This window comes from Artemia franciscana, chromosome 4 (assembly GCF_032884065.1).
Source record: "Artemia franciscana chromosome 4, ASM3288406v1, whole genome shotgun sequence".
Taxonomy (NCBI): Eukaryota; Metazoa; Arthropoda; class Branchiopoda; order Anostraca; family Artemiidae; genus Artemia; species Artemia franciscana.
The window spans coordinates 25,891,164-25,906,293 of record NC_088866.1 but is presented as its reverse complement, the minus strand read 5'-3'; the positions used below and the strand labels follow the sequence as shown (position 1 = coordinate 25,906,293).

The window sequence follows — 15,130 nt, the reverse complement described above, 5'->3', positions numbered from 1 at the left end:
TTACCCCCATATTAGCCACACAGTGAATATCCCTTTATTTGTACAGAAAAACTATAGTTAAAGGTTAAAATAACAATTCTCTTAAAATGTTGTCTGAAACAAGCCCAAATTAGCAAAACAGACTTTACTCAATCCTAGTAACAAAGATAGAATAGTGCTAAGATAGGTTTTTTGGTGAAGGTTCAATATAGGCTCAGGCAAAAAATAAGATTGAAAAGGAAATAGCATATGTCTAGCTTATACAATCAAATTTACAGTTCAGTATTCTTTCTAAATATAATAATTCTGGTAAAATTCTAGTTGAGTAACTTCTTGCTATCTCAGAAAGGGGTTAGGTTAGGAAAATGAAAATTTCAGGGATGGGTCTACAGGTAAAAGTATATCCCAGGAAGGTATTTTAAACTACCCACCTCCACTTCTTCCCCCTCTAGAGAGCCCTTAAATTTGCCTACATGACAGGTCTATACCTATTGAAATTTTGACTAAACAACATTTTACCTTTATTTTCAGTTACCAGTTGCTTTTTCTCTACCTCTAGTTTTGAAAATACAATTCCTGTTATTAGAGTAGAATTCTGAGCCATATATATGTTTTTTTTTCAAAATTTAGGAAATGCATTTGCATATCTTTAAAACCTTATAAATTGGGATTGAGCAAAGTTGTGAAGCTGAAAACAATTTTGTTGTACTTCATTCGGTAAAATTCTAGTCCATTGACTTACATGTAAGTCCGGCCACAAATTGAGCAATCTTTGCTCCTCAATAACATGCCATGGTTATAATACAGTTCTAAAATTGCATCATCTGTGGCAAATTGAAGTATTCCATTAAATAAATCGATTTCGCAATTATTACAGCTCATTTTCAAACAAAGTTGTATATAGGCTGAAAAAATGTATTGCTCTTACATACCAGATTTGATGTTTATCCAATAAATGTAAAATAAAACCGCTTTTCATTGAGAAAAAAATACCCAATTCGTGGAAATTAGGGAAGTAGCAAAATGTATTTCCCTACGTCCCATGAGCTTTAAGAGTCAGAGAAACATAAAGATAGCAGGTTCTAATTTCTGCCCACCATGGCTTTCAGCATTTGCGTGTCAATCATGACCTAAATTTTGTTGACTGTACAACAGGAGCCCATACCCAAAATATAGAACGGACATGGAGGGAAGTGAGAAATAACATCCCCACTTATGGTAGAAGAGAAGAACATATGGAAGGATATCTTGCAGAGTATTATTTCAAAAAAAAATATTCTGTCAGATTGAGAATGCATTATTTCATGAATTTCATATTGGAGCTTTATAACCCTCCATCAGGCTAAAATACAACTGGAGTCTGGACATTGAAATATAGCATAAGCTTATAAATACTAGAGAGAGAAAACGGGTATGATTTCAACAAACAGTGGAAACAATACATTTTTTTTGAATAAATGAAACTTTGAATAATGATTTATTCTTCCCAGCAGTTTAAACTTGCCCCACATATTTGGATGATAAATTTGAGGAAGTTTATGTGAGTAACAGAGGAGTGACATGTTTGAGGTTTTAAACAGTTAATTGATTTACCATTGAAAGAAGTTGATTCAAGTTGATAGCAGAAATAAAAGAGAAGGATATTTTGATGAAATGAAAAATCAAGATGGGAGGCTCGTCAAGGATTATATTTTGATAAATCAACTATTTATATTGCTAGTGTTGTTTGGATAAATGAAACTTTGAATAATGATTTATTCTTTCCAGCAGTTTAAACTTGCCCCGCATATTCTTGGAACCACCTCATAACCCCCCTCTAGATTTTTTTTATAATTTCACTGAACATGCCTTTATTTGTGTTTTCTTTGAAAAAGAACGACAAATCCCCCCTCCCCCCCACCATATTTTCAAAACGCATTTTACACCTCCTAAATTGTGTTATTTGACACAGTCTTAGATGGGATCTCTCAACTCAACAAACACAAAGAAGACTTATGAACAACTTATGGATTTATAAGCAGTCTTTAACGACATTTCCGTCATTATAAATTTTCTACAAATATATTAAAAATAAGAATGCTAAATTACCTTATATCTTCATCAAAAGCTCCTTTCAGATCCCGGAAAGCTGTTCCGGCTTCCGGGGGAATTGTTATGTCACTTGTAATTACCTTTCCATGTGTCATCCAGTATTTAAAAGAGTAATTAATGTGGAGTTCAAATATTGAGAAGACTGTTTGTTTTAATGAGAATGTAAATATGTAAGCGGTTGTGAGAAAATTAATACAATCTTTTCTCGTTAAATTCAAATAGGCTAGGAAAAAACAAGCTGTATCCAGGAGGGCTAAAGGGTATGTACCCCCCATCCAAAACCTTTCTCTGACTCGTGAAAACGTAGCGAAACGAATATAAACAAGTCTTTCATGCGTTTCATAGTTTATGTTTTATAAAGATTCCTCAAAAAAATGATTAATACCCCTTCCCCCTTGAAAATTTCCTGGATACCACCCTATGAAAGAGATTTAGAAATGTGAAAAATACCAGTTTTCAAAATTTAAGGGGTGTGTAACATTTCTAAATCTTCTATATTGGTAAAACGCCAACAATTGGGAGAAGGGATTGTTGAAACACAAATTTTCAATCAATGAAGTCATAGTTTGCACCCAAGGCCCAAGAATTTTGATTCTGCCTTGGCCCAACACGTGCACAATAACACTCACCACTTCATTTTGTTTGAAAACACTTCCATTATTCAGAGGTCCTTGTCGAAATATTTGCTTGATTTTCGTCTTCATATTTTGCTACTGGCTGACAAAATTCTCATTTTCTCAACTATTTGATTTTTTTCATTAATTATATATTTTCCTTTCCTGGTTTCTCACAAAACATTGAGCTTTAAATATTATAGGAATGTGTTGAAGCTTGTCTTAAGTTTAAAATGGTCCTTTACTTTCCTTTGTAAAACTTCTTTTCTGGATAGCTGTGTTGTAATTAATGTTTATTAAGGGCTTATTTTGATAATTTTAAATATATATTTATAAAACTATGGTATAAATTAAATAAAAAAAAACAAGAGTTTTTAACTGAAAGTAAGGAGCAACATTAAAACTTAAAATGAACAGAAGTTACTCCGTATATGAAAGGGCCTTTTCCTCCTAACACCCCACTCTTTACGCTAAAGTTTTTTACCATTTTAAAAAGTAAAGTTAACAGAAAGTGTCAAACTTTAGCGTAAAAAGTGGGGCGATGAGGAGGAAAAACCCCTTTCATATACAGAGTAATTTCTGTATAAGCATCTATATTAAGCATCTCGGACATATGATCTTTCTATATATCAAGTTTCATTAAGATTGGACCACCCATTTCAAAGATAAAGATACCTCAATTTTCACGTCTTCCAAGATTTCTGGTTTCCTCATCCAACTCCCCTCAATGTCACTGGATCTGGTTGGGATTTAAAATAAGAGCTCTGAAGCACAAGATCCTTCTAAATATCAAACTTCACTAAGATCTGATCACCCATTCTTAAGTTACAAATACATCTTTCTATTTTTTTTTCAAATTAACCCCCCCCCCCTAAAAAAAAACTCACCCAAAGAGAGCATATCCATTACAGTTACGTCAATCATGTATTTAGGACTTGTGCTATTTTTCCCACTAAATTTCTGTTTTGCCTCTCTTCAGGTTTCTAAGAATCATTATTTGGCCTTCTTGAAGAAATTGACTTTCTCTATGCTGTTATGATTTACAAAATAAATTTTATTGACACATATAACATAAACCTTACGCAATTGTAGCAACAAATCATAATTTTGAGTGAGAAGCCCCTTAAAAGTTCAAAGTCTTATCTGTATTACCCCTATCAAAAGCCTTTTAAAGATAAGAGTTTCAAACAGCGGATGCGTTTAAATGCCTGCATTCCATTTTAAACTATACCATAAAAGGTAATAATTGTTTTTTAATGCAGGTGAACTAATTATGGAATATAGTAGCTTAGAAAACAGTGAAAAGTTGAATTTTCCTAAGGTAAGCAAGGATTTACACTTTTAATAGTAATATAGGATCAAATTTGACCAAAATATAAGCTGTAATGCACAAAAAACTGCGTTATATAGAGGAGGGAGAAGGGGTATAGTTAGGGATCTCAAAATAACTTCCCGGGATATACTTTAGCCTGTAGACACATCCCTGAAAGTTTCAATTCTCTAGCCCAACAACTTTCCAAGATAGCAAGAAGTCAATGGACTAGAATTTTACCTATACTTTAGCCTGTAGACACATCCCTGAAAGATTCTCTACCCCAACAACTTTCCAAGATAGCAAGAAGTCAATGGACTAGAATTTTACCCTTCATTCAAGCAGAAGATCTATTTTGCAAGGTTTCACTTTTACAACACACATATTTTTGAAGGTCATCAAAGGTCAGGGCCCTCTGGAGGGAGAAGGAGAGGAGGTAGGTACTTCAAAATACCTTCCCGGGACATACTTTGGCCTGTAGCCTAGACCCATCCCTGAAAATTTCATTTTCCTAACCTAACCCCTTTCTAAGATAGCAAGAAGTCAATCAACTAGAATTTTACCATAATTGCTGCTACTAAATCTTAATACAAGTCCCATAAAAATCTAAATAATGGGATCCATGAAGTAGCCTAGCCTATTGTGTCTACTGAGGGGAGGGTCATAATTTTGGTAATATCAAAATCAGTTAATCGGTCTTAATTCGCGAAAAAAAATCGCAAAAAATTCAGTTCCAGAGTATTAGTGGCAAAAAACGTAAGGAATTACTACAAACCTGCAATAAAAAACTATTGTAGGGAAAAACTGCTTATTTCACTTTTAAAAATAGATGTTTGGAAAGTTGAATGAAACGGTTGCATTTTGGGTACTATGAGATAATACTGCCATCTACTGTTTAGGGCTAATTGTCGGGTTATCAACTGATATAGAAAATTATAGGCAAAACTTGTAATTTAGGAAAATTTTATTTTTTTATGTAATTGGCTTCTACTTTAAAGGTATTACCATGTTTCAATATAATGAATATAAAATTAATCTTTACGTATGGCTATGCTTGAAACGTTCCCAGTAAAATTCCTTAAGAGGGGCTATAATCTATCATGGAATGGAGCTGGGTTCTGGGATAAATTTTCAGGAATGGATCCAGCACTTCAGTGATGCTCCAGTATATCATGCATCACTTTAATGATGCTCTTTTTTTCTCTGAAAGGCACTGATCTTTGGTGACCAAATGTAAATTTAGACAAAAGGACAGGGCTTATTCAATACATTACAAGCTTGTATCAAACATCTGTGGTTGTTAGGAAGTTTCTCTCACCAACTTTCTAATAAAACCAAAACCACAGTTTTTAGTAATCTTGTCAGGTTTTGAAGACCTAGGCTAAATTGTAGATTTTATATTCTAATCTATTAGTTTACCTGCTGGAAACAAGAGAAATGCATTGGGATAATAGAGGATAAAGATGTAATTTTAGCTACATATTTGCTTGTTTGGGGGGTTGTGGGTAAACTATAGCAGGGATGCATGCAAAATGTATTAGCTACATTTATTCCAAACAGTACAAAGCATAAATTGTTTCTTTAACTTGTTTGTTTTGGTTATTTCACATATCATACTGGGATTTGGTGGATAGTCTGTCTTGGGTGGATGAAAAAAATTGTCTTAATATTTAGGGTGGCACCTTTTAAAAACAAAAAATCAAGATAGATGGTAGGAAGCCATAGTGTAGACTATATCCTACTCTGAAATTCAAGATAATAATGGCAAAGTCCTTCTTTCATTGCATTCACAAAATATAACAGATTTTCTGAGGCACTTTAAGTTTTATTGAATCCCTACCCCCTAAGTACATCCTAGATATACATTCAGCTCTTAAAAGAACAACCACCACACCTTTACTACTGGCTCCAGCAAAATTATTACCAGGATTAGAGATTGGTATCCATGATACCAAATGAACTGTAACCTTTAATAATCTTGTAATGAATTAGTTGATTGATATTTGTCTATAGCCTATTCAAGGTTATAATAGACAGGGGCCAGTATGGCTTCAGCCCCACTAACCCAAAGACCATAGAGAACCAAAGATCATGCATATTTTTAACTCATTTTGTTGAATAGCATTCCCCCTACCAGTATATACTATCAAACAAAATTGATTGAAAATATTCATGGTCTTAGGGTTTCTGTAGAGCTAAAGCCATACTGATTCCTGTCATGTTACAACTTTGAACTACCTGTCAAATATGCCACCACTGTATCTTCAAACAGTTGATTTCACAAGTTTGTTACTCACTGGCTAAAGAAATGGCTTCTTTTTTTTAATTGAGGAGCATTTCTTGAAGATTTGTTTAGAATGCCCTGTTGTCAAAGAACATTCTGGAGGGGCAAGGAGACCAGGGAGAATATTTTTGGAGATACTTTTGGTTGCCCATAATCATGTTTCTTCTGGTATGTGAGGGTAAAAAGCTTCAAGTAATGTAAACACTCTTTGTATAGCATTTGTTTGAGACCTTTGACTATTTTCATTGCTCCTTATTGTACTCTTTCTAATTTTTTCTTGTCCTTCTTGAAATAGGGACATTCCAACCTCTTGGTACAGATAAACTAGTGCTTTTTAGAGCTTCATAAACACATTTGAGTATTTAGTTGAGATAGTTCTTTTGATCATTTTGAGAGACTGGAGAGCAGACAAAGATACAGATTTTGCATGGGTGCTGAACTTAAATTGACAATCAACAATGGCTCCAAATTCTCTTTCTTTAGACACTACCAAAAGGGGGTTACCTTGAAGATGGTAGTGCTGATGTGTTTTGTGATTGCCAAGGTGGATTACCTGGCATTTGTCACTATTGAAAGAGAGGAGTCATGTCTGAGCCCAAGTCCCAAGAATGTCAAGGTCCTTGTATATAGATTGCAGATCAGAGGCTGTAGTTGATGTACAAGTTTCAAATCATCAGCATAAAGAGTGAGGAGGTTTGAGAGAAGATTGGGTGCATCATTTATATAGAAGTTGAAAAGACTTAGCCCAAGAATAGTCCCTGGGGAATGCTGCTTAAAAAATCATAGAAGAGGAGAAATGAAGGACATCTTGAAATCCATGAACTCTTACAACTTGTGTTCTTTCTGAGACCAAAATTTGTATCCATTTGACAATAATATCATCAACAGCTGCCACACTTATCTTGGTGATGAGGAATTCATGACAAACTGTCAAATGCTCTTGAGAGGTTCAAGAGCATCATGTTGACAGAAAATCTTTATCCCACAATTATGTAACATACTTATATGTTTGTATTAAATTAGTATCAATGGATCTCAAAGATCCAAAGCCATGTTGAGTGGAAGTCAGAATGTTGCTAATTTTCAAGTACTGAATTAGAGCTCTGTTGTCAAGTCTCTCAAGCACCTTTCCAACTGCAGAAATGATGCTGATGGGCCAGTCATTTTCTGCATGTTCTAAGGTGGCCTTTTTGTCAATAAGTGTGATACAGGGTTTTCCAATCAGACAGTAGTTCTCCATTTTGTAGGGACGGCTGGAAGAGTCTGCACAGGGGAGAAGTGAGAATATTTCAACATTCCTTGAGGAGCCTTGGGTGTATCCCATATGATCCCTTGGATTTGTTAACATCAAGTTTATCAAGACTAGCTAAGACCATTTCTTCAATAATTGACAATTTAAGCATTGGATCAGATTTTGCAATTGATGATGCTGCAGGAATAATTGGACAAGATTGAATGATGAAGGTAGAGGCAAACTGGGTATTCAATACATTAGCTTTATCAACAGGCAATGATTGGGCTATGGCTATACCATTATGTTTGAGGTAAGAAATTGTGTGACAGGATTTTTAGCAAAAACTTGTCTGCAGAAGTATTTGGGGTTAGCCTTGATATCTGTGGCAAGCATCTCCTCATGTTTAGACTTCATTTTCTTAACTACATTGTAGGCATGGTTCCAAATCTTGTTCTACCTTTTCCAGTCTCTAGCTTTCCTGCTGATTATTCTCTTTGCATCCTTTGTGAAGAATGGAAGGTTTTTTTGGTTGTTTTTTATTTATTTATTTGTTAATACCAAATATGGTAAGCTTTCAAGCTTGTCACACTGAATATATAAAAAGAAATTTTGACAATGCTGACAACATAATACACACATACAAATCTGTGAAAAATAACCACTACAACAAACACTGACAAATAATACTATAAATGATTTAAAAATGATTATTGTGAAAATGTGTTTCTGCTAGTTTTGTTTTGAATTTTTTTTTATTATGGCACTTGGTATTAACCAAGTGACATATAGCAATCACAAACTCTGTCAGTCTGTCTGTTGGTCAGTATGTCCTGGTTTTGCTACTTTAGGCACTTCCATGTAAGCTAGGACAATGAAATTTGGCAGGCGTATCAGGGACCAGACCAGATTAAATTAGAAATAGTTGTTTTTGCGATTTGATCATCTTGGGGGGAGTAGGGGGTTGGTTAATTCAGAAAAAATGAAGTATGTTAAGTTATGAATGGGTGATGGGATCTTAAGGAAATTTGATGTTTAGAAGGATATTGTGTCTCAGAGCTCTTATTTTAAATCCCACCTGCTCTGTTTGGGGGAGGAGGGTTAATTCTGAAAAATTAAAAAAATGCGGTATTTTTAACTTACAAGGGAGTGATTGGATCTTAATGAAATTTGATATTTAGAAGAATATTGTGTCTCAGAACTCCCGATTTAAATCCCGACCGGATCTGGTGAAGGGGAAGGTGGGGGAGGGCAGAACCTAAAATCTTGGAATGCTTAGAGTGGAGGGATCAAGATGAAACCTGGTGGGAAAAATAAGCACAAGTCCTAGATACAGGATTGACATAACAGGAACGGATCTGCCCTCTTTGGGGGAGTTGGGGGGAGAGTCAATTTTAAAAAAATTAAAAAATGCTGTATTTTTGACTTACAAAAGATTGATCATATCTTAATGAAATTTCATATTTAGAAAGACCTCAAAACTCAGATCTCTTATTTTAAATCCCGACTGGATCCAGTTTTATTTGGGGGAGGGGACCAGAAATCTTGGAAAAAGCTTAAAGTGGAGAGATCAGGATGAAACTTGGTGGAAAGAAATGGGACAAGTCCAAGATAGGTGACTGACATAACTGGACCAGATTCGCTCTCTTTGGTGGAGTTGGGGGGGGGAGTAATTTGGGAAAACTTGAAAAAATGAGGTATTTGTAACTTACAAACGGGTGATCAGGTCTTAATGAAATTTGATATCTAGAAGGATCTTGTTCTTAAGAACTCTCATTTTAAATTTTGATCAGATCTGGTGACATTGAAGGGTGTTGTAGGGGGAAACTGGAATTCTTGGAAAATGTGAAAATTGAGGTATCTTATGAATGGGTGATCAGATCTTAATGAAACTTGATTGTTCGAAGAATCTTATGTCTCAGATGGTCCATTTCCAATTTGAATCGGATCCAGGGACATAGAGGGTTGGAGGGGGAAACAGAAATCTTAGAAACTGGAAATCTTGGAAAACCCTTAGAGTGGAGAGATTGGGATGAAACTTGATGGGAAGAATAAGCACATGTTATAGATACGAGATTGACATAATTGGTATGGATCCGATCTCTTTGAGGGAGCTGGATCTGTAATTATCAGGGATATGAGTGACCTTTCTTCTGTGAAAAGTTCTAAGTATACATATAAATTCATTTTGTCGTCACATTCGGACCACTGAAGAAGAAAATAAGAGAAAATTTAGGATGATCAAGTGTATTTACCTAATAATTGAGAAACTTCTAAGGAAAATATATATATATATATATATATATATATATATATATATATATATATATATATATATATATATATATATATATATATATATATATATATATACATGTATTATCACCTTGAAAAATGATAATTGCAAATTAAGAAGAACCATTAGAGATATGAAGAGTTTAACTAGTATATTTGGAAGTAAGCCTGTTATACTATTGATCATAAAGCTTGTAGAAATTGCTGGCCCTTTCTCATCTGGTCCAATAGCCATTTTGTATGCTGTTTTTATATTTTACACTGCTATTAGACATAACATTTTTTTTATGAATAGATAAGGATATTGTTTTAGAGAACATAAATTTACAGGGGGAAAGTAACTTCTGATAATATGATTTGAGTTTCCTGGCTCTTATTAGCTATTAAATAAAAAAAAAACAAGTTTTTTAACTGAAAGTAAGGAGCGACATTAAAACTTAAAACGAACAGAAATTACTTCGTATATGAAAGAGGCTGCTTCCTCATCAACGCCCCGCTCTTTACGCTAAAGTTTGACTCTTTCTCTCAATTCTTCTTTTTAAAACAGTAAAAAACTTTAGCGTAAAGAGCGGGGCGTTGATGAGGAAGCAGCCTCTTTCATATACGAAGTAACTTCTGTTTGTTTTAAGTTTTAATGTCGCTCCTTACTTTCAGTTAAAAAACTTTTTTTTTATTTAATTTCTGAACGTTTTTGAATCAATGCGTTTTGATTTTGGCTCTTCGCAGAGCAATAATTAAAATGAAATATGCATTTTTTTTTTCTGATAAATGGCTTTCTCATGATTCTGATCGAATGATTTTGAGAAAAAAAGAGTAGGGGAGGAAGCCTAGTTGCCCTCCGATTTTTTGGTTAATTAAAAAGGCAGCTAGAACTTTTAATGTCTTACAAATCTTTTTATTAGTAGGCTAAAAGATTTACGTAACTTATAAATTAGCTTACGTAAAGAACTTTTGTATTCTCATGTTTTTATTACATATATGAGGGGGTTCGCCCCCTCGTCCGTACCTCGCTCTTTACACTAAAGCTTAAATTGTGTCCCAATTCATTAAGAATGACCCCTGAATCACAAAAGCCGTAGAATAATTAGTTGAAATTACTAAAAATACTTTAGCGTAAAGAGCGAGGTATTAGGAGGAGGTGAGCCCCTCTTATGGGTAATAATTTCTGTTTGTTTTAAGTTTTAATGCTGTTCCTTACCTCCAGCTGAAAAAACTTTTTCATATTTATTTTTTCATTGTTTTTTTAAATAATGCTAGTAAATCCTGCACTCCCTTCATGGAAATTTTCTTCCCCCATGACAAATTCTCGATAGAAAGTTCCCCCAGCATATCCCCCTCTTCTCAACCCCTCCCCCCAACCAAAAAAATTCTCCTGAAAACGCCTGTACACTTCCCAATAACCATTACTATATGTAAGCACTGGTCAAAGTTTGTAACTTGTTGCCCCTCCCACGGGGACTGTGGGGGAGTAAGTCGTCCCCAAAGACATAGTTATAAGGTTTTTCGACTATGCTGAATAAAATGTCTATCTCAGAATTTTGATCCGTTGACTTTGGGAAAATAATTAGTGTGGGAGGTGGCCTAGGTGCCCTCCAATTTCGGAAATAGAAAAAAAGCAAACAAATAAACACGCATCCATGATCTGCCTTCTGGCAAAAAATACAAAATTCCACATTTTTGTAGAGAGGAGCTTGAAACTTCTACAGTAGGGTTCTCTGATACGCTGAATCTGATGGTGTGATTTTCGTTAAGATTCTATGACTTTTAGGGGGTGTTTCCCCCTATTTTCTAAAATAATACAAATTTTCTCAGGCTTGTAACTTTTGATGGGTAAGACTAAACTTAATGAAACTTATATATTTAAAATTAGCATTAAAATGCGATTCTTTTGATGTAGCTATTGGTATCAAAATTCTATTTATTTTTTAGAGTTTTGGTTACTATTGAGCCAGGTCGCTCCTAACTACAGTTCGTTACCACAAACTGTTTGATCAATTGTTTCTACTAAGAAGGTTTTACACAAATTCGAGATACTGCAAAAAATTATTTTGATTGTAAAAGTTGATCTCCTTGCTGTTTTTACAAGTGAAAAAGCAGTATATAACTCATTTTGGAAAAAAAAGGGAAGCATGTTTTAAGCAAAGAAGATAGAGGAGAAGCATATTGAACCAATCAATAGAGTATGCTGCATTTAAATCATGTAATCTGTGAATGTCAGTTTCATAAAGTGTTGCCTAATACATTTTGAATTACTGCTTTCAGCATTCATTGTAAAAGTCTTTTCCTTTAGGGGGAGAATAAAAAATGTAAAACCATTATCAAATATAAAATTTTGAGTATATTTTTTAGAATATAAAATTGCACTTGTGGCTCCTTTGTTTGATTAGGAGGTCCTTCTGACCATTCTTGGGGACTTTTCCAGCCATATTTCTATGCTATGTATGTATATGAATTAGGTATATACCTGAGAGATGATATGATAGTAATGGCATTAGGGAGAAAAAAAAATACATTTGTAAGTTTTTTTTGTAACTTGAATAGCTACTGTCATTGAGGCTGTGTTTAGCACTAAGAAAGACTGCTTCCAAAAATCTTAGTGTTGGACAAAAGATTAGTAAAAACACCTTCACGAAAGAAAAATCTTATTTCAGCTGAATTTATTTTGCTACTGCCACCATGTTACAACTACTTCTTACAAGCTTTAATTGTAGGTATAAAAGCTAAGCGGTATCCAAGGAGGCCTCACATAAATAAATGGGTAGGTTAGATGAATTTTGTTTCTGAAGTGCTCATTGTCTGAACTTACCGTTTATGTACATGTATCTGTTGTGCTCAGATTGGTAAGATATGCTTATGATATGGATTCTGAATATTAACATGTATATATTTTTTTTTCTTTTTAGCTTCAGAAAATATCTCTGGATATGGTATGTCTTGTGAATTTTCAGTATGCAAAGACACCTACAACTATCTACATTAAAAGTTTGTAGTTGTTTTTGCTACCAAACTAAAATAATCAGATTGAAGTCAACTGCTCGGTCTTATTACGATGTGCTCCAAGTCTCCCCCAAAGCCCATCAGAGACAAGTTAAAACCGCTTATTATAAACTTTCAAAGATTTATCATCCTGATGTAAACAGCTCCTCAGAATCTGCTACACGTTTTCGGGAAATTACAGAAGCTTATGAAATTTTAGGAAACGTACATTCAAGAAAAATGTATGACAAAGGAGTTATTAGTTCAAAATTAGGAAGTTTTACACCTAGAGAACAAGAGGATGAATTAAAACGGCAGTCAAAATTCTACAAGTCTAGAGATAAAGTACATAAAACACCAATGACTGGACGGACTGCCATATATGATTTTGATGCGTGGTCAAAAAGTCATTATGGTGAAACATTTATTAGACGTGAAAAAGCAAAGGCAAGGTGGACAAAAGAACAAGAATATAGTGCAATGAAAAATGATGCTAAAGATATGAGTTATTTAGCCAAATTTATCTTAATAGCTGTTGTGGTATATACGTGTTATTCAATGACTGATTATGATACAGTTCCTGAAAAGAGTAGAACTAGCAAATGAATGAGAAGTGAAATTGCATAGTTTTTGTTATCTTTAATATGCTGAGATTCAGAAATTATAAAGATGAAAACAAAATACTTATTCCTATGTATAAACCTCTGCTTTATTAAATTAGGAGTTTATCTAATAGAAAATACTCTAAAACTGCTATCTAGTCCATTTGCCTAACCAGGGAATGATAATATTGGCACCAGATACCACCCTGCATTAGAAAACTAAGCAAAAATGTAGCAAATTCGAGCTTTAACTAAGCTTTAAATATCTAAGGACCCTTTCAATGCAACGACGAAAGGGTAACTAAATAAAAATACAATACTGACTAACATTTCACTATTTCATTTTATGTAAAGCATTCTTAAAGGCTAATTGCTTGCCAGGTAGGGTATTATCTGAGACTATTAGATTGTAAAATATAACTTTGTGGATGGATATAAAATGATCGGAATTAATAAGTTCATTATAAATGGGGTCTAGGAAAGTCTCTCCAGCATTCAGATTCATCATATTCAGCCTACACGTTTTGTAGTATTTTCAAATAAAATATCTAGTGTTAAAGAATTGTATATAGGCTGTACTTAGAATAGCGTTTTCGCAGGTTGTATACGTTCTGGAAACAGGAGTTATTACTGGAAAATGGAGATCGTCATGATTATTAAATAAACTGTTGTATACCTTCTTAAAATAGGAGCTATCGCTGGAAAATGCACACCATTCTGATTGGTAAATAATTTTTGTATAACTTCTGGCTGTATACATTTTGGTTGTATACCTTCTCGAAACAGGAGTTATCACCAGAAATGCAGACATTCTGATAGGTAAATTTTTTACATACGTTCTGGAAACAGGACTTTTCGCTGGAAAATGCAGCCCCCCTCTGATTGGTAAATAATTTTTTGTATACCATCTGATTGTATACCTTCTGGAGACAGGAGTTATCACTGAAAAATACAGAACCTTCTGATTGGTAAATAGTTTTTTGTATACCTCCTGGAAACAGGAGTTATCACTGGAAAATGCATATTCGTCTGAGTGGTAAATAATTTTTTGTATACCTTCTGGAAACAAGATCTATCACTTGAACATGCAGACGATCTTGATTGGTAAATAATTTTTTACTCTAGGCTGATCAGTGGAAAGATTGTATGGCTCCATATCTAAAATAAATTCCAATAAAGTAGAAAGATAAAAAAGGTTCTAAAGTAAACCTCGATAAACGAGCAAGAGGCTAAATATACGATTTGCATCTCAAGCTTGTTCCAGGGGTAAGGCTGTAACCAACTAAACTCTCTTCGATTTTGTAGGCTGTACGATTAATGCCAATTCTGCTTCTTGTTGTTGTACGATTTAAAACAGATTTTTTTAGGCCTCCTGGGTTTTGCTGCACTCTATTGTGAACTTAGTTGACGTGATGGGAGTTGAAGCTTTGTTGGTCATAAAAGAATGGACGTGAATAATCCTCATTTGATTTATTCTTATATTCTGGTTTGTTTTTCTTTCCTTTGTCTCATGCTAGGATATAACTTATTACCATTGCTGTAACTAAAGTGTAGCCGCTCCTTTTTATTTTTGTTTTTTATGCTGCATTTAAATGCCCCTTCTTTTATTTTTATAGCCAGATTTTTCAATTAAATCGGTGAAATTAACATAACAACAATAAAAAAATATTTGATGATTAAATCACAGCAAACAGGGAAGGACTTAGTTGAGCCAGTTTTAGTCTCATGTGATGCTTTGTAAGGCTC

At 34.1% G+C, this 15,130-nt stretch overlaps 2 protein-coding genes across 3 annotated transcripts in view; one reads left to right on the top strand and one right to left on the bottom strand.

Moving 5' to 3' along the window:
• The window catches only part of LOC136026210 (uncharacterized), a 62,843-nt gene extending 57,962 nt beyond the window's left edge, over positions 1 to 4,881 (bottom strand). For both annotated transcript variants that reach the window (XM_065702546.1, XM_065702544.1), the window contains exon 1: positions 4,772 to 4,881. The gene's annotated coding sequence lies outside the window, so the exon portion shown is untranslated. The remainder of the gene's footprint in view (positions 1 to 4,771) is intronic.
• An 8,141-nt stretch (positions 4,882 to 13,022) lies between these two features.
• Positions 13,023 to 13,388, top strand: LOC136025733 (uncharacterized). Its single transcript, XM_065701719.1, has one exon. The coding sequence runs from the start codon at positions 13,023 to 13,025 to the stop codon at positions 13,386 to 13,388; it is 366 nt and encodes a 121-aa protein (XP_065557791.1).
• The last annotated feature ends 1,742 nt before the right edge of the window (positions 13,389 to 15,130 follow it).

Excerpts from the sequence above, each read along its gene's own strand:
- LOC136025733 (XM_065701719.1), top strand. The coding sequence starts at position 13,023 with ATGTATGACAAAGGAGTTATTAGTTCAAAATTAGGAAGTTTTACACCT.